Source organism: Nasonia vitripennis, chromosome 4 (assembly GCF_009193385.2).
Source record: "Nasonia vitripennis strain AsymCx chromosome 4, Nvit_psr_1.1, whole genome shotgun sequence".
Lineage (NCBI taxonomy): Eukaryota > Metazoa > Arthropoda > Insecta > Hymenoptera > Pteromalidae > Nasonia > Nasonia vitripennis.
In genome coordinates, this window is record NC_045760.1 from 7,988,291 (window position 1) to 8,006,203 (window position 17,913).

A 17,913-nucleotide genomic window follows, 5' to 3' on the forward strand; every position below is an offset into this window, starting at 1 on the left:
TTTCCCGCGCTCGTTGTACAACATGAGAAAAAAAAAACGCGCAGACGACTAAGTATTATATTCAAAGTAAATCGTCCATACACTCGATTGCAGGAATGTCATTGCCGCTCGACGTAGCTCGTTACATGCACGCACCAGTAGCGTCGCACACACGACTCGGTTTAGAGAGCCGCTAATGCGCAACGCGTGTACGCGATGATCTCTCGAGGAAATGTGGGCTCGCACACAGCCTTGGCTCTTCCTCGAGGTCCCATATTGCGGGAAAAAGTTCCTCGTGATGCCATACAGCTGCATTCGAGAAAGAGGGAGAGGAAAAAATTGAAAGAAAATAAGGCTGCACTCGCTCGAGCGCTCTTTGTGATGCTTCTTTGATCGAAGCCCGATACGCACATAAAAGCGGCGGCGAGCTTTTGCATGCGCGGTAAGTAGCGTTTTTCAGATAACGCTCGCGAGAGGATTCTCAAAGGTGTAAGTGTCATTGCGACGGACAAGAAGAAGAAAACATAATGTACGAGCTGTTCGATTGATTGTAGGCTTCTATCTGGGGAAAAAATCGGTATACAAATGGTTATTTCCGATTGTCAAACCGGATGCCGGATATTTGCTCGCGACTTTAGGCACAAGGAAAAAAATCGGCGATTTCTCGCTTCCCGTCATATCTTATCGCGATAAGCGCAGAATGCACCTAGCTGCAAACGCGGCCATCAGCCTTGAGATTCGTGCGCGCAGAACATAACGTTGTAGTGCAGAGCGCGGATCGCGCTTTGTTCGAGGGAATCTGGTTTATTGAAATCGAGAGCTTATCGACGTGCAATAATATGCAGGGCGTTCGCATTGAATATTTAAAGATATGGCGAAGCGGCTAAAAATAATTCACGCTTTCTGAAAAATATTGACGTTGGTTTATGTACACGTGCTTCGGCCGAGTTGACATTCTCGCGATGTCTGTTTTCAGAAATACGAGACACTAAAAACAAGAATAAATACTTCAAATTATCCGGATCACTTCATTCGAAAGCGTGTCTTTCGTTAACAGGTATATAAGAGCCGACAAAAAAATCGGTCGAAATTCGAGATATCTCACGCTTCCGTATAACGTGCTCGCGAAATGCAGGAAGTGGAAGAAAATAATAATTCTCGGAGCGAGAGCGAAGAAAAAAATAACGAAACGCATTACGTCATTATATTCGCGAGAGCGAGAAACGATAGTGCGCGAGTGCGGCCGCTAAAGATCAAAGAGCGAAATCGGTATGGTTCAGCAAATCTTGGAAAGCCGACCGAGTGAATTCGTTCATCGATTTAATTGCGAACGACATTTTTTAACGATTTCGATATTAAATATACGCAAAAACAATCCACAAAAGAAATTATCATACAGTATATTCAAACAAAGAAAGCAGTCGCGATCGAAAAGAAAAAGCCACGAGGTCATTTTTCCTCCGTCTGCCTTACGCAAGCGAGTGTCCATACACCGCGCCGACTTTTCATTTATGTAAATCCGCGCACCACAGCTCCAAACCGAGCAAATCCAGCTTATAACCTGCGCATACATCCGTTTACGCGCGATATCTAATGCAACGCTTTCCCATGAGCTGCAGCTGTGCGCCCGCCGAACGAAAGTTCAATTTGAATATAAAAATACTTTTCTCTCTTCTAACGCACACAGCGCCGTACATAATTCGCAAAGTGCAAATTACCTCGGAAACGCATTAGGCAGTTAAATACGAATTCTCTGATTACCGACAGCCTAACGAGCCGAGACCCTACACTACTTCTCTCCTTACATATACATTTATACGACACGAAGATACGATCCCCGCACGTACACGCGACCCTCCCCGAAATGACACAGGGCTGTGCGCTAGTTTATCGCCTGGGGTCGAGCCCGCCGTTACGCACACCCCTGCGGAGCAACTCCGGAGTAATAAACTAAGCGCGAAAAGTGTAAAAAAAGTCGAAGAAATTCACGAGCGATAGCGCAAAAATGAGTCAACCCGGTGGAGAGGGGGGACACGCACGTGCGCGCGGTTAGTATAGTATTATGCGAGCCGGCTCTGCAGCTTTTGTTTATTTATATACTCGTCGTCGAGGCTTTGGACGGCTGACGGGGATTAGCGGAATATATTCGACGGTTTCGAGGAGGAATGCGCGTTTACCCGAGTTCAGGTGTGTGCAGCTGCGCGATACGTGATTCAGGAACGGCTTTTTGTCGGGTTTTCGCGCGAACGTTCCTGCCGACGAGGAAAATACTACTTCGCTTCGTTGGATATATAGCTATTCACGGAGAGGGAAGATCAGCAGCTTTGGAGCTTTAGGCCAAGGATATTTTTTTCTTGCCAAAACTACACAACACGCGTGTACAGCTATGTATACTTTGTTCGATACAAGCATTACGAGTATCAGAAACGCGTATAAACGCGCATACTCTCATAAATTCAGCGGGGAATCGCGCGCGTCGTAAATTTAACGCTCCTCTTTTGCAGCAGTGCAAGCTGGAGGCCGCCGCGAAAGGAAATATCGCCGCGGTGTAGCCGATCGCGGCCCTGAGGAATTACACGGGGATACACTTAGCTATGACAGCAGCTTTGTCGCGATCTGTGCAATCCGCCTCTCTTGACGTCACCGCGAGTGCGTTATTTTTTTTCTTCCTTTTTTTTGCGCGCGCTTTTTCTAGAGAAGCGACGCCCGGTTATATTCTCCCTAAATGAAGCGTTGAGTGTTTCCTCAAGCTTACAGCGTCTTTTCGACTTTTTTTTCAGCGAGATAAATTTACGTATATGTTTTCGCCTGTATCAAAAGGAAGAGCAATTTTCCCGTACGATCAAATCGGATAGAGTTCCGCGAAGCGAACAATGCGTCCTGTCCCCCGGAGAGCAGAGACGAGGAAAAAAGAAGTCCTTTTATCAAGCTCGCCACATATACCTACTCGTCCGCCGCATATTTATATTCGATCGAGCAATAAAAATCGCCTTGGCAACGAGGCCGTTTTACCTACATTACGCCCCCCGTAAATGGGCATACGAGCTGCCCGCGTATACCACGAAATCTAAAAGGATCGCCGATAACGGAAATCACTTTATCTCTGTCCAAACATCTGTATAGACACACACACACACACACACACACAGAGTACATCCGAGACGGTAGTCCACATAGGTAGTTTGAGTACGCACCCGCACAATTCAGATAAAAGAAAGTCGAAGTAAGCGTGTCCCTTCGACCAAAGTTCGGAGGCACGCGCGCGATTTAAAGTCGATGCGCCGACGAGATAAACTATATAATACTATACTATAGAGAGCTACACAATAGGGAGCGCATCCCTTCCGATTGTGTCGCGCGCATCGGCTGATCCTACAGGCAGACGGATATTATTGTATGCAAAGCGCATGTGCGTTATTTAATATTCCTCGAGAGCCGCGGCAAATTGGAAATTAAGGAGCGAGCGCGCGCGAGATCCTCGTTTCAGATAGATCCCTCTCGGTATACCCGCCTTTTCATTATTTTCCTACTGGCTTTGTCGTCGACTACTATTATACGTATATACTCGGTTTCTATGCGAGCGAGCGCGTTGATGAATACGAACGAGATGCTTCGCGGCTACGATCGAGGAGTCGCGCTGCTTTATTGCAAAGACGCGATTGTTTTGCTCGAGAAAGACTATTTCTGATGCCCACGATTGAGAAATATTCGAAAGTTTGCGTTTATTCTAAATTAAGCAGTGTCAGCCACGCGATATCTCGAATCGAAGCAGTTGAATAAAGCTGCGCACTCTGTGTACGAGATAAAAAGAATTCTTTTCAATAATCGGCCAAAGAACGCAATAAATCCAATGCGATCGCTTGCATAGTCGATAAACTGCATCCTCGGCAAGTAGATCGTCTTTCTGTACACACAAGATGAAAAGAAAACCTTAGGATTTCGTCATTTCTTCGGCCGAGTAAACTCGTCGCCTCTTCGTGTACAGAAACAAAGGAAGAAGAGCGAGGCGAGGAGAAAAGTGCGCGAAAATCAAAGCTCACGAGCATATATATAATACCGGGCACAAAGGATTCCAATCTAATTGGCGCGATGCGATTGTTATCGCGAATTAGTCATTTCGCGCGTGTCGCCTCTTATCAGCTGCTGAGTGAGTAAGATTTAGCCGCCGCTTTGTGCTCGAATGCGCGCAGCTCTCCGAATAACTATAAACCAAGCCTCAGATAAGTCGAGCAAGCGCGCGAGAGAGCTTTTCTTTCTTTCCGCGGCTCTTTCTCTTTCTCGCACGTTTCGCTGCGCAAAAACGCTGGAAGGTCAGCGTGGAAAGACGTGCTCTCGTAGTGTTGATTGGAGATGAGGAAAACCAACGATTATTAGAGCTAGCTCTTTTTTTATTCAAAGCTTGTTGCGAAAAATGAAAACAGTTTCAGATGCTCTATGTATATACACACACACGAGCTTCAACACACGCTTGTCAACAACTCAAGATTCTCGTTAAAAGTTATGACATGAAAGTGATACATCATAAATAGTTAAAAAGTATAAAATTTGTTAAGCTATAGTAAACTTTGTTATTATGTTTTAAACATCCATAATACGGATAAATGCAACATCAAGCTTTTAACCGGAAACACTTACAATTACAATTTGTCATTTTTGCGATTTATATAATTAGCATTTGCGCTCTCATAGAGCTTTTGCAACTCTACACGAGTTAAGTCCGTAAAATATACTTTAAAGTAAGTTGAATGCACGGTAAATATACTTATATCGTTAATTTAAAATACGTTGAAAAGGTTTTGGACTTTACAAGAATAATAGCGCCATTTTAACCTATATTTACAACTTACTTCTATCAAAATAAGGCTCAAAGCGATCACATAGTTTATCACCTATTACATACTTTGAAAAACGTCCTGCTTTTAATATGAAAACTTACTCAACTACTAAGTCGTAGTGTTCGATTTCTTCAAAAGTTTTGTTTATGTTTTTGAGCCATTCGTGCATTCGCTTATTCTCTTCTTTGTTCAATTTAGATACCTTCTTCTTTTTAGATTTCGGCTTCTCCTCTTCTTCTTCGTCACTTTCAGTATCTTCTTTGCTGGTATTGAAATATATAGCTCTCTTTCTTTTATTGTAGGAGCGTCTCGGTGGCTAGAAGTAAACATTAACATTATTGTAAAGACGATTTCATAAAAAAACTTCTTAGTGAAAATTATTTCAATTTACCTGTGTAAAATGAACTGGCTCTAAATCTACAAATAAAGGTATTTGTTCTGGCACTTTTGATTCAATATCTCCATTTTCTGCGAAGATGTCAAATGTATCAGAAAACGACACGGCATCCAACGCTACTTCCTTAGCTGATTTTTTACATTCATTGTTATTTTCTACGTCTTTTCTACGTCTAGTAGTATCGTTCTCCTTTTCAAAATCGCTTTCGTCCGACTCATTAAAGACTTCAGGCTGTTTTTTGTCTGAAGTTTTCTTCACTAAAACATTTTTCAGTAATGTTTTCTTTATTGTGTTTTCAGAAATTCTCGAAGGCATCATTGACTTGACTCTTGCTTTTGGAAACAGTTTGCCTTTGACACTATCTCTAACATCTTGTTCAGTAGCAATAATCGAGCCAGAAGATTTGTCCTCAATTGGTGTTGTTTCACTTATGTCATAATCATCAAATCCAAAAGCATTGTCTATATTTGGTTCCTCTGAACACTTAGGCTTTTTTCCAGCAATCGGAGTTGAGTGAACATCGTCAAAAATACCATGTGCCGTCGATATTCGGGTGCTTTCTGGCATTTCATCTAAGTTTAGAAAGTTATGGAGATTCGATTGTCTTAAAACTGCTGATTTTGATTTATCGGGATAAGATGATGGTCCAGCTTCTGGTTCGCCTTCTTTAGATATCTTTTGAGGAGTTGATTTCGGTGTTTTATTTTGAGATTCCATAGAGGCTAAAACAACAAAATGAAAAGTTATTTTTATATGTATAGCATAATACTGGAAATGAATAATTAAAATACAACTTACCCAGTCTTTTGGAAGTTCTTATTCTGTCAAAACGGAAAGGACTTGGAGTACTAATTTTCTTTCTTGATGATTTTGTTGGACTTGCAAGCGTATTTTCTTTGTTTTGAATTCCTGGAATAGTTGAATCTTCTTGATCTACAGGAATATCTGAGGAAGCTATTGGAGACAAAGCTGTTTCTACTGGAGATTGTATAATATTTTGAACTGGGCTATTGCTACTGTTTGCAGACTTCGCTGGGCTCAAATTTGAAATTACAGTCCCAAATTTTCTTGGTAATACTTTATTTTGATTTTTTGTGGGCGTAGACAGTAATTTACCATTTTTGTCCAATAAGCTATCTTCCATCATGGATGAAATGTCAATTGTGTCTTGAGAATTTACCGACTTTTTATTCAAGTTCGATAAGTGGGCCTGTTTTTTTGACGATACTTCATTTTGATTTGTGGTAGGTACAGACGTCGATTTTTCATTTTTTTCTGACGATTTGTCTTCCATCATTGATGAGACGTGAATTGTATCTTGAGAATTTATAGACTTCAAGTTATTCATGTTATTCAAATTCGATAAGTGAGTAGGTAGCTTCTTTTCTCGAATAGATGGTAGACGATTTATTTGTGGTGTACTTTGAACCATTCGATTGACGCGAGAAAAAGCATCTACTGCTCTCCATGGACTTCCAGTATCAAATTTCTCAACCACTTTAGTGATGGGCGACATAGATTGCCTAATCAATGAGTGATTCACCATGTTGCTATACTTTGTTGTAGGTTTTGACGTAATGACATTCCTGGGTCCAAATAACTTTAATTCTGAAGTAATGGTTTTAGGTACTGGTGGAGTAGACGTTAAATTGATTCGCTTGCTTCCTTCTAATTTTTCATCAGAAACTATTTTTATGGTTGAAGCCTCTGCAATAGTACTATCCCCTGCATTCAAAAGATGTTCAGGTATGATTTGCTTAGAAGATTCAGGTAATGCAATGTTATCCTCGTTGTTTTGCACATTGTGTTCTGCATTTGAAAAATGTTCTGGAAATTCCGTAACTATAATATTGGTTTGTACGTTATTCACAACTATGTTTTGCTGTATATTTATTGGTACTTTACTCTGCTTTTCAAATTGCACATTACGAGGAACTTTGTTAGCCATCTTTTTCTGCACCTTTTGACTCGCAGATGGTTTTACTGTAGCAGCTTTTCTAGCACGTTTTACTGCAGGTCTTTTAACAGTCTTTTTCCTTTTTTTACCCTTTTGTTCACCATCTTCCTGAGAATCATCCAGGTAATCATAAATTGCATCTTTGACTTTAACATTTTCTTCAGACAACTTCACAGTTTTGTAAATAGGAATTTTTTTCAGATCTTTATTAACATCTTTATCTTTTTCAGTATCTGTTGGTTTTTCTTCATTAGATTTTGAGTCTTGAGATAGTTTTGACACTTCACAATAATTTTTATTTGTTCTGGGGCGTAACTTTTTTTCTAGTGGTTCTGTAGATTGCCTTTGTTCTTCTAGAGTAGCACTAAATGAACTATCGTCATCCTTAATTTTTTTACGTTTGTTCGTCTTTCCACGCAACGTTTTCTTTACTACAGGAACAGTTTTGATCTGTTCTTCCACACCTTTATTCTTAAAGAATTTATTATTCTTTTTATTTTCTTTTCCTGCTTCTTCAACAACATTGTTTACAATTTTGTTAACTTTAGAAGATTTTCTTTGAGAATCTTTTTTATCAGATTCAACATCAATTTCCTCATCTACATTTAAAAGCTGTTCTACAGCTTCTATTGAAATATTTTTTCTCCTTAACACTCTGTTTGCATTAGGACTCTCACTTTGAGATTGTACATTTTTATTTGACAGCGAATCTTGGTTTTCACCATTGCTTTCATTGTCACTTGGCTCGGCATCTTTTACACTTTCTTTTACTTTTGAATTTTTCTGTGAAACAATTCTGCTAAATGTACTGCCGATTGTATGTTTCTTGTTCACTGCTACTTCTTCACTTTTATCTGCGCTTTTCTCTTTAGTATTTTCAATTTGAACTTTTTGTTTTTTAACGACAAACTTCTCCATTGACATTTGCACTTCATTGGACTGCTTAGCGTTACCTTTAGTTTCCTTGGCGCTTCTTGTGGCTTTAATTAATTTTTTTTTGTTGTCAGAATTCATCTCTTCTGTTTTCTTAGCAGACGCATCAGTTTTAACTAATTCATTAGTAGTGTTGGTTCTGTCTCGCAGAACAGGGGACTTCATGGCCATTAAAGTATTGCCCTGAGAAGAATCATCTTTCTTCGAAGCGAGCAATTTGGAACGTAATACAGATGCTTTTGTTTGAGTATTTTTAGAAACTTTTCCAGTTTTTGTCGGCGAACTCGAATTCTCATCTGAAACGCTTTTGCCGTTCAAATTTTTCCTGGTGACTCTTCCCGCTGTCGTTTTTTCAGTGCTAGTCTTTCTCATACTTCGCTTCGACTCCGTTTCTGGGTTTACCGAAACCGGAGCTTGTCTACTCCTTGTAGCGCGAGCCATGTTGACACTTGTTACCTTCTTCCTGGAAAAGAATTCATAAAATCAATACATTTTTTCTTGTAAATGATTAGGCTCCTGGTAAGACTGTCATTTATTTTTAAAAGCCATTCAATAATCGAGTAAATCATAAAATCAATCGTCGAATAGATGTTCTGTCCTAACCTACAAACTAAACGTCGAACTAAGAGGGAAAAGGACTACGTACCTTTCGGAGCAACTGTCGTAAGTCAACGCTTAACCATTAAAAGTCTTTACTGCGATAATCCAATATGCCACACTCGAAATTCCAAACAGTCATAACACCAACAATGCACCATTATATCACTTTACCCGCGCAAAAAGGTTTCTCGGCTGCCAAATTTTTGTTTTTCTTTACGGTTTTGCCTCCTCTTTGTGTCGTTATTGCGTCGCGTCTAACTTCGTTGCTCATTGGCGGCTGATCTGCGAAACGCGTCGTAGATGGCGCTACAACGCAGCTTTGTCGGTATCAGTGTCGTTTTGATTGGATGTCGCCCGGATCATCGACCAATCGCGAGGGTGATGAGCGATAATATTATTTGAAATCACGGCTAGCTACTGGTCGGCCATTCAAATATCTAGGACATGCTGATGTATTCTGTTTGCATATATAGGCTCTTCTCTCTTCTGGTCTCTGGAGCAGCGAGCAGCTGTCCTCTGTCTGTCCTCCTCCGCAGATCCAAATGTAGGCGACTGTGCTGGTGGGCAAATGACCCAAACCCCCAGCTGTGCATTGTTGTTACCTATCCTCGCCGTAGCCGCCGCCCCATCGGCTGGCGTTGGGATTTCCCCCGACCCTGATTAGCGCTCCGCTTTTCTCCGTTTATTACTGGTGTACTTATGGCTTCTTTGTTGCATTGGGCATCGTCCCACCGGTCCATAGTTATGTTGTTTGTACCTACCGTGTATTTGGAAGTTTTAACAATCCCAAAGTATTTTTAATTTTGAATTTCACACCGTCATACATGAAACAAATAAACATATGGTCGATTGAAAATATGCTAAAGTAACTTAAAAGCAGTATGTTTATTACTATTTGCAAATAAAATAGACAAGGTATACAATGAAGCAACTTTCAAATTTTTGAACATTTTTCTATATATTTATAATATCCACAATATTTTACATAAAATATATATTACAATATCATTATTAATAAATAACGAACTTAACGTATTTAGCAGTTATTGACAAGTATCTTATTATTCTAATAATCATCGCAAGTATTGATTATGACGCATTTAAGTACATGTAAGTTTATTCAATTTTTCAGTGTATTATAAGGTACACACTCAAGTGACTTATTAAAAAATTTCACATCAGCTTTATGAAATGTTAGCATGACTTTATAGCTTTATAAACTACTATATTTATGCTGTACATTAGCGCGAAAAATCAAGTAATGGGGAATCGCGTGATTCATAAAAGATATCATTATCTATGTACGAATTAGAACGTGATGTTTTTTAAATATCGGTTAGGTCTTTTATGTATCATTGATAAACCACAAATTTTGTGCATGTGTTCTATTAAAAATGCTGTTATCTCATTGACTTCAAGCTTTTATTAAGTAAAACTTGGTAATTAACTCGAGCGCTAGGAAAATATTTAAAAAACTTTAAATTCTTCGATCAAGCAATTAATATTACGAGTTTTTTACATTTTTTTTTAATTTCTAACTATAGAACGCTATTATTCTTCAATAAGTCACTGCGGTATTCCCTTAGGTACTTGTATAGTCAACCTAGTGATCAATTCAAGATTAACCATTACCTTGCATCAGTAATTGCCAGCACTCTTTCGCTCAAACAAATATGCCGTGCATTATTCAAATCAATCGAGTGCAGTATCTGTATTAATTAGGACTAAGATTAGCATGATTTGAACTTTTCTTTTGTTTAATAAAGTGAGTAGGCGAGAATGAGACAAGTACAAATATCCGTGCACAAAGTTTATTAAAAACCCATATCCCAAAATACCCTTAGCAATCTTTAAGATGCTTTTTTAAATATCACTAGTGAAAATCAACAACAATAACTATAATATATTATAACTGTATGTATCATCGAAACAATAATACACAATACTTTTAATGTAGTACTGTACAACACTTCAGTAGACTAGAACATGGACCAAACTTTTAGAACTCAAAATAAACTCGACGGATTCGTCTTAAAGTTCTCTAACTTGGTCAACTGAAATACAAATCATGACAAAAAACTCGGTTTACATTTTCCTAAGATATTACACAGAAACGCATTTCGTATAAAATAATTATAAGTGAGCGCTTGAAGTAAACGCCGATGTTAGGATTTTATGTATATTATAATACTTATAATATAATAAAGCGGATCTGACCGTACTTTAAGGCGACCGAATTTTTCGCAATCATCCACTTAAGAATCTATACAAGCGATTAATCAATATTTATGATTGTAAATTATAAGTACCAACGTACAAAAATCTTACTAGCATTCCAGAATTTACAAAAATCAACCTATGCACGATGTTTTTAATAAATGTTAAAAATTGAAAGTCTTATAAAGTGATAAAGTTTTTGTCAATTGCGCTAGGAATCACAAGGTCTACAGAGTTTATGGAATGTCAGAAACAAGTTCTCTAGGTGCAATGGAAAACCTATGAATAAAAACTATAGATGTTTTTTATTTCATGAGAATGGAAGAGCAGTACATCAAGTACAGGTCTGAATACACGTTTGAACGGTATTAGAAGTCTTTTAGCTTCTTTAATATTTGATTTTTAAAATTCATCAGGGACGAGCTTAACTAAACAATAATATATAAAGCCAAATTATATGCGATAATAAAATTAGTTTCAGTTAGTAGCCAGTGTTGTTCTTTTAACAGTCAATAACTTGAAAAATAGAATTTCTTAATTTATGCATTACAAGAACTTGCTTTTAACAACTAAAAAAAACTACTTAAGAAATTATAAAATAAAATATTATTGCAACAATAATAGATCAATATTAGTATATAAAAAATGAATACTTTAACAATAATAGAGATGGCTGAGCATTCGAACTAAAATTATATTTTAGTCAAGCTTAAAATATCCTATTGAAAAATACTAGTATTTAAAGTATTAACCATAGCTATGTATAAAAAATAATAAAGTATACTATGTTCTTTAATGTACAAAATTTTAGTTGATCATGTAAAAAGTGAATAAACTGTACATATCAGCTCGCATCTACAAACATTATTAGCCCATTTAATTCAAGTTAGCTGCCCTTTTTTCTTTCAAACTTGTATTCAGACCGATGTTACTCAGCCAGGCATTTTACGATTTATCATTGCACCCAAGTCTGGAACTATTTGCTTTTGTTCAGGATTGTAAAGTAACGTCCTTGCGCTAAGAAAAGATATATCTGGTAGTTGTTTTAATACCTTCATTGTTTCTGTTCTTACCGTCATCGGTCTGCCAAATCTGTCTAATACGACGTGGTCAGGACTTTGTAAATGTTCTCTCTTATTTAGAGAAGACTTTCTAGACTGCTCATATCTGTGCACATCAGATCTACTAGTTTCGGATCTTGCAGAATCTGATTTACTCGTGCTGCTGCTGCTTACTAGGAACGGTTTGTTAGTTTGAGAGGTTTTTGAAGTCTTCTGCATTTCACTTTTTACTCTTGGTTCTGGATCAGTTTTCTTCCAGTCTATCGTACTTGGTCCGGGTAATGGTTCGATAATTCTGGATGATTGATGTTGTTTCTGATGTTTTGGTGGACTGGTGATAGTTTGATGATTACCTGACCTGTGTGATTTACTTGATTGTGCTTGTTTGTGATCTTGCGAGGAACTGGTTTCTGTGGCATCTGTGAAGAAAGTATTTGTTAATTTCAGAACAGTTACTAAAAAAAAGTAAATTTTGTTTGAAAATCCACATTTACTTCTATTATTTGCTGTAAAGCAATCGTGGCTCTAGTTTTCTTCTATTTAAAAAATGTAATAAATGAATAAAGTAACCATTAAACTTTACTTATAAAAGAAAAATACAGCACGTATTCTAGAACACATTTATCAATGTACAAATTTGATAAATCATTGTCAATACATCAGATAAAATGCGTTATTACTGTTGCGATTTACTAATTTCGTTTGTAGAGCAAAATAATTGGGAGGACTAATTTACTAATATCACACGCAAATTTATATACTAAGGAAAACTAGCTCAAACACTTACAGTTGTATACGGATGTCCTGGCAGAAGCAGCATGATGATGATAGGATTCGGAATGAGCGGAACAATGGGATGTTAGTAAGGGATCAAATGGACATAATAGATCCAGTGGTAGAAGTGCAGATAACCCGCCACCTGTATCGTTAATTACACATAAATTTACACCACAGCAGAATAAAAAACCTAATACCAGAATACCAAAAATAAACCAACAGAAATGAGGACAAAACCAAGAATGTAAACAAAACTCAGGCATAAAAAATTAATTAGTAAGGTGTACATTAACCAAGCAGCTATGACCAAGTTATAGTATGTTAACAGTACTTACTCCCATCTAATGGATTCACTAATCCTGAACTATTCCAATCAAACTGTGCAGCAGGTACCTCCTATCACAAATTTACTTATGAGTATTATACATGTATTAGTAATACTTATTTCTAGTAGATATTCAAATAAAATTCCAGTTCCGTTTTCATGTTACATAAAATAAAATATTTCATTATTAAAGATTTTTTATTTTGAGTCCGATTCATTAAACTTATAATTGAACGAAACTGAATTTTTATTCGGTTCAATAAACATTTTTTTTAATTTAATGAATTTAATAAACAAGAATACTTACTTCTGTGGCTGTAGAACTTTGCGATTTATTTGAAGACATAGTCGTCTGTTGAGAATCAGCAGATGCCTTAACAGGTTCCAAAGGAGAAAAACCTAAATTAGCTGCAAATCTTGGAATGTTTGGGTTCCACCTTGGTCCAAATAACTAAATAATAATTTAAAGTGTATTAGTGTTGAATATAATACACCATAATGAATATAAAATTAAATGACTGAATATTTACAATATTTCGAGAGTCAATGCCTAAGGCATTTAAGAGTGCATTGTTACTACTACTGTTTGACCATTGATAAGTCAGAGCATTAGTTTCTTCAACACTTTTAATATTTTTCCATATTTTGTCGCTTTTCAAGATTAATGGTTGTAAATCAATTTCCGGATTTTCAGTACTTGGAGGAAACATATTTGTAACTATATCTTCAATCTTATTTGCAGCCTGTAAATTACAACATTGGTTATCATAGTAATCGTTTCAGATTGTATTCCTGTAAGGATGATCGTTCAAATTCAATGCTACTTTTTAATATAATGACAACAAGCTTTTCCTATTGATAGAAAAATGTTCTACTGTACAGCAAAAATCTCTAAAAATTATAAGAAAATAAAAATCTAAACTTACATTCTTGTTTTCTATTCGACACATGGATTCTTTTAAACTAACAATTGGTCTTTCAACTACAGGCGTGGAAGATTCAAAATCAGCAAAATCATCAAAATCATCTACTGCATCGTCATTAAAAGTCTGTGCCTCAGGTTTCTCTATAGCCTGACTTGAATTTATGTCTGTATGTATTTTTTCGACTGGAGCACTTGAAAAGTCTGCAAAATCACCGAAATCATCGTCGTCGTCGTCCTCATTAGGTGCCGATTGAAAAGTTTCACATTTTCCTTCTTCATTTAAGTTTTTTGTTTGACATTGTGCAAAACTATCGTCTATTCCATCAGTTACGTTTTCAAATGTGGCACAGGTATCAGACGGGAATTTTTCGACTTCATAAAATTCATCATTGGCAGAAACATTTTCGAAATTCGGCAGTGATGATTGAAATTCATCTACGTAATTATTAGTGGAATATGCTGATTTGTCACTTTTTTGATTTAAATTTGGACTGTCACTATTGTTATCAGTATAACCATTTTGAAATATTGGTTCTTCATAAAAGGTTTGTGGTTGTTGAAAATCAGAAAAATCACAGTCAATTTCATTGCTAGAACTGTAGCTATCTTTCACAGCGATTTCAAGATTACCAATTTCTCCACCAATTGCGTATTCGATTTCCTTGGCATCTGTAGAACTTTGATAATCTTCTTGAATAATGTCAGCAGTCTTTAATTCACCAAAATCATCTTTTGATTGTTGAAAACTATCATCCTTGTGGTTGTCTAATATGTAATCACTTTTAATATTTGTGGGACAATCATTGTCCGTATTGACGTCTAAGGTATTATTTACAAATTTACAATCTAGATTTGATTTTTCATGAACAGGTTCATCGTCAAAGCTTAAGCTAAAGTTAGCAAAGTTTGTTGTCTTGCATTGCGAATTAACATCGTCAAAATTAATTTCATTAATAACTGATTCTCTTAATAAGCCACCAAATTGATAATTTGTAACCATTTCACATTCGCCATCCATTACTTGTTTTTCTTCCTGAGAAAAAGTAGAAAACTCTAGCGGATTTTCTAGATCGTGGCTGATATGATTACTAAGATCAGAATCAATGCACAATTTCTCTTGAGCGTCATTTTTAACAGATGGCGATTCATTACTGTCATTGCACTTGTCGATTGAAGACACATCATGCGTCGCGAATATTTCGTTTTGTACTTTTGTTTCTTGAAAATGCTCCTGTAACTCAAGTGTCAATACGATAGGTGGTTTATTTCTAGCTGGACTATCTTGTTCTAACGGATCCTTGAAATGTTCGTAGTCATAAAAATCATCGTCTAAATTTTGCTGTACATCTGAAATGCTATTTGGATCATCCAGAATCAAACTCAATGGTTCCGGATCGTCGTTAACTTCAAGATTGCTCAAAGAATCCTCCAGTTCACTGTTCGTTTTGCCACTATCGTCTAAGCTACTATTGTTACTACTTACTACATCGTTAATAACAGTACTTTTTTCATCAAAGCCATCCTGAATATGGTTCAAACTATCACTATTGCTCTTGAGATTTTTCACGTCGTCACTGTCAGGCAAATCTACGTCGCTAATGCGAGATAAACTGTTACAGTCAAAGCCACTGTTTTTAACGCTACCACTATCTGTCCTATCATCTAAATCTATGCGGCTCACTATGTCGTTAGTTTTTTCCACAATTAGAATATCCTCTGCTGCTGTTCTCTGGATGACATCAGCAGGCTTGGGTGGTGTGACCACTGTTGGAGAAGCACTTGCCACGCCGTTCACCTTTGGCGTGCCACAGAGAGAAGGTGTTGGAGTCTGCATGGGAGTCAAAACCTTTTGAGGGGAATCCGACGCCAGCGATAAGCCTGGAAAATAAGAAAAGCAAGCATTTAGATCAGGAAAGAGAGTTCCAGGACAAAAAGAAAGCAATCTCACCATCGATGCCAGCAGTGGTGAAGTCTCCGAATTCATCTTCATCCGACTCCCCAAAGTTGTCCAGAGGTGGTGGCGTTGAGCTGACCAGCGGTGGAATAGCCATGATGACGTCCTACTTCGATCAAACAGAAAAACAAAAGCAGGTAAACATCCAAGCTCATTCTCTAATCCTCTCTACGTATCTCTGCTCTACTTTCCACAGCTAAACATTCAATAAGTATCTCCCAACATAGTCCTCCACAAAACGAGAGTAAAAAGAAACGCCAAGGCACTGTCTGTCTGTCTCTCTCTCTCTCTCTTATAATACCTCTTTATACGAACGCATGCACAAGGACTCGTTCACCCGCTCGTCGCGCGAGTTCCTTCTGGCATGAGACAATGGAACGTCAATCGTCGCGCACAGGTAAGCAGTCGCGCAGCAGGTTAGCTTTCGCTCGAGACCCAATTTTCCTCTCTCGATTCCGCATTAGTCAGCGCAGGGAGCACCGCGATTACGTAAATCTCACCTGAGGCGCGCGAGAATTCTCTCACCTGGAAATTCGCACGACGGAGATTCTTTAGGCTGCGTCCCTGGCCGTGTCCTTATCTCCTCGTCGTCGCTGGCCGATGCATTTTCGCGGAGAGAGATATCTATACTCGTTTTCGACTCCTTCAGAAAGAGAGAGAGAGAGAGAGTGCAGGAGCGGTGTGTCCGGAATCGCTGCGCGAGTGTGTAGGTGGCTTATCGCGGCTTGAAGAAGTGAAGAGCGAGAAGGAGAAGAGAAAAAACGGACGAGGAGTCGTGCTCGGCTGATCGCGAAGGAAGTGTCTCGCGCGAGCGAAACATCACCTGCTGTGTGCGCCTTCTCTTTTCCTCCTTCTCTATAGCTGGCCAGCATACGGTCTTGAGGTTTACGCACCTCTTCGCGGCTACACGGCGGATAATACGTCGCGGTTACTGACGCGGACTGCGGTCACGTTACTTCTAGTCGCGCAATATAACGTTGGGTCGCGGCATTTAATTTTTTGCTCCGAATCGTTCGAGCGGAGTTGATGTTTTGTCACGGCGCAGTTAGTCAGCCGAACGAAATGCGTAACAAACTTTTGTAAACGAAGCTACTTGGTTGCACTTTACAACTGTTTGGGATCGTATAAAATAGTAATCTTTGACTTCTCACAAGAACCAGCTAGCACTCGCTTGCTGAATATAGGAAAACTGACTGTCGGCAACAAGAGCCAGCTGACCGTTGGCAATACAAAACACGCACAACGGCACAAGTCTCAAGAATTCTAATCGCGCAGCTGCGAACGCGCGCACCGCTGTCACATCGCACACACAGCCGATATATATATATATATATATATATCTATATACAGTATACATTGGTAATATAATTGCTGCTGTGGCTGCGCGCGACTCCCGGCACGCGCCTTTCCATTCGCTGAGGTGTATATAGGCACAGCTTGACGTGTCTTACGTGCCGCGCAGCGCCACACCAACGCTCTAGTATCTCCACGATAATGAGAGATAACAATGAACAACCGAATGGAAAGAAACCCGTTCACCCGGCTCGTGACTTTCGATTGTGTCTATTACTTATTGCGAGAGCGAACCGAGCCGTTCGTGTAATCGGCCCACGTAATTTCACTGCTTCGCGTGCGAATGAGTCGGAAAGTCGACTTGGGATACGACGAAAAATACAACGATGTATTTTCTTTTATCGGATTGGCGGCGATGAGTTTCTTCCCGTTTACGGCGTGGAGGAGATATTTTAATACTGCCTTTTTTTAGTTGGACCGGCGGATATATAATAATGTGATTCGTTAATTTTTGTTTGATAATGTGGAATCTAAACTTCGTTGTCGGGCGTTATGCTATATTTATCTTTTGCGTATAGGATCCTTTTTAATTGGGGAATCTCATTTTGAATGAGCTTTCAATTATTACATCGATAATTGATCTTTTTTAGCCGGTGTGCA

At 38.4% G+C, this 17,913-nt stretch overlaps 2 protein-coding genes across 11 annotated transcripts; both read right to left on the minus strand.

Annotated features, from left to right (window-relative positions):
- Window positions 1-4,346: 4,346 nt before the first annotated feature.
- On the minus strand, window positions 4,347-8,982 carry LOC100678454 (microtubule-associated protein futsch). Its single transcript, XM_003426402.5, has 4 exons — window positions 8,748-8,982; window positions 6,010-8,564; window positions 5,206-5,933; window positions 4,347-5,130 (listed from the first exon to the last, which is right to left on the minus strand). The coding sequence occupies exons 2-4, from the start codon at window positions 8,540-8,542 to the stop codon at window positions 4,912-4,914; spliced, it is 3,480 nt and encodes a 1,159-aa protein (XP_003426450.1). The 5' UTR covers window positions 8,543-8,564; window positions 8,748-8,982; the 3' UTR covers window positions 4,347-4,911.
- A 1,239-nt stretch (window positions 8,983-10,221) lies between these two features.
- Window positions 10,222-17,231, minus strand: LOC100678474 (aftiphilin). Of its 10 annotated transcripts, none has more exons than XM_008208419.4 (8): window positions 16,784-17,231; window positions 15,955-16,066; window positions 14,008-15,884; window positions 13,612-13,824; window positions 13,389-13,532; window positions 13,092-13,152; window positions 12,767-12,898; window positions 10,222-12,398 (listed from the first exon to the last, which is right to left on the minus strand). In XM_008208419.4, the coding sequence occupies exons 2-8, from the start codon at window positions 16,055-16,057 to the stop codon at window positions 11,851-11,853; spliced, it is 3,078 nt and encodes a 1,025-aa protein (XP_008206641.1). In that variant the 5' UTR covers window positions 16,058-16,066; window positions 16,784-17,231; the 3' UTR covers window positions 10,222-11,850. The 10 variants fall into 10 exon arrangements, with proteins under 10 accessions (XP_008206641.1, XP_003426451.1, XP_008206640.1 ...); XM_003426403.5 differs by having other exon boundaries at window positions 16,486-17,231; XM_008208418.4 differs by having other exon boundaries at window positions 15,955-16,069; window positions 16,486-17,231.
- Window positions 17,232-17,913: the final 682 nt, after the last annotated feature.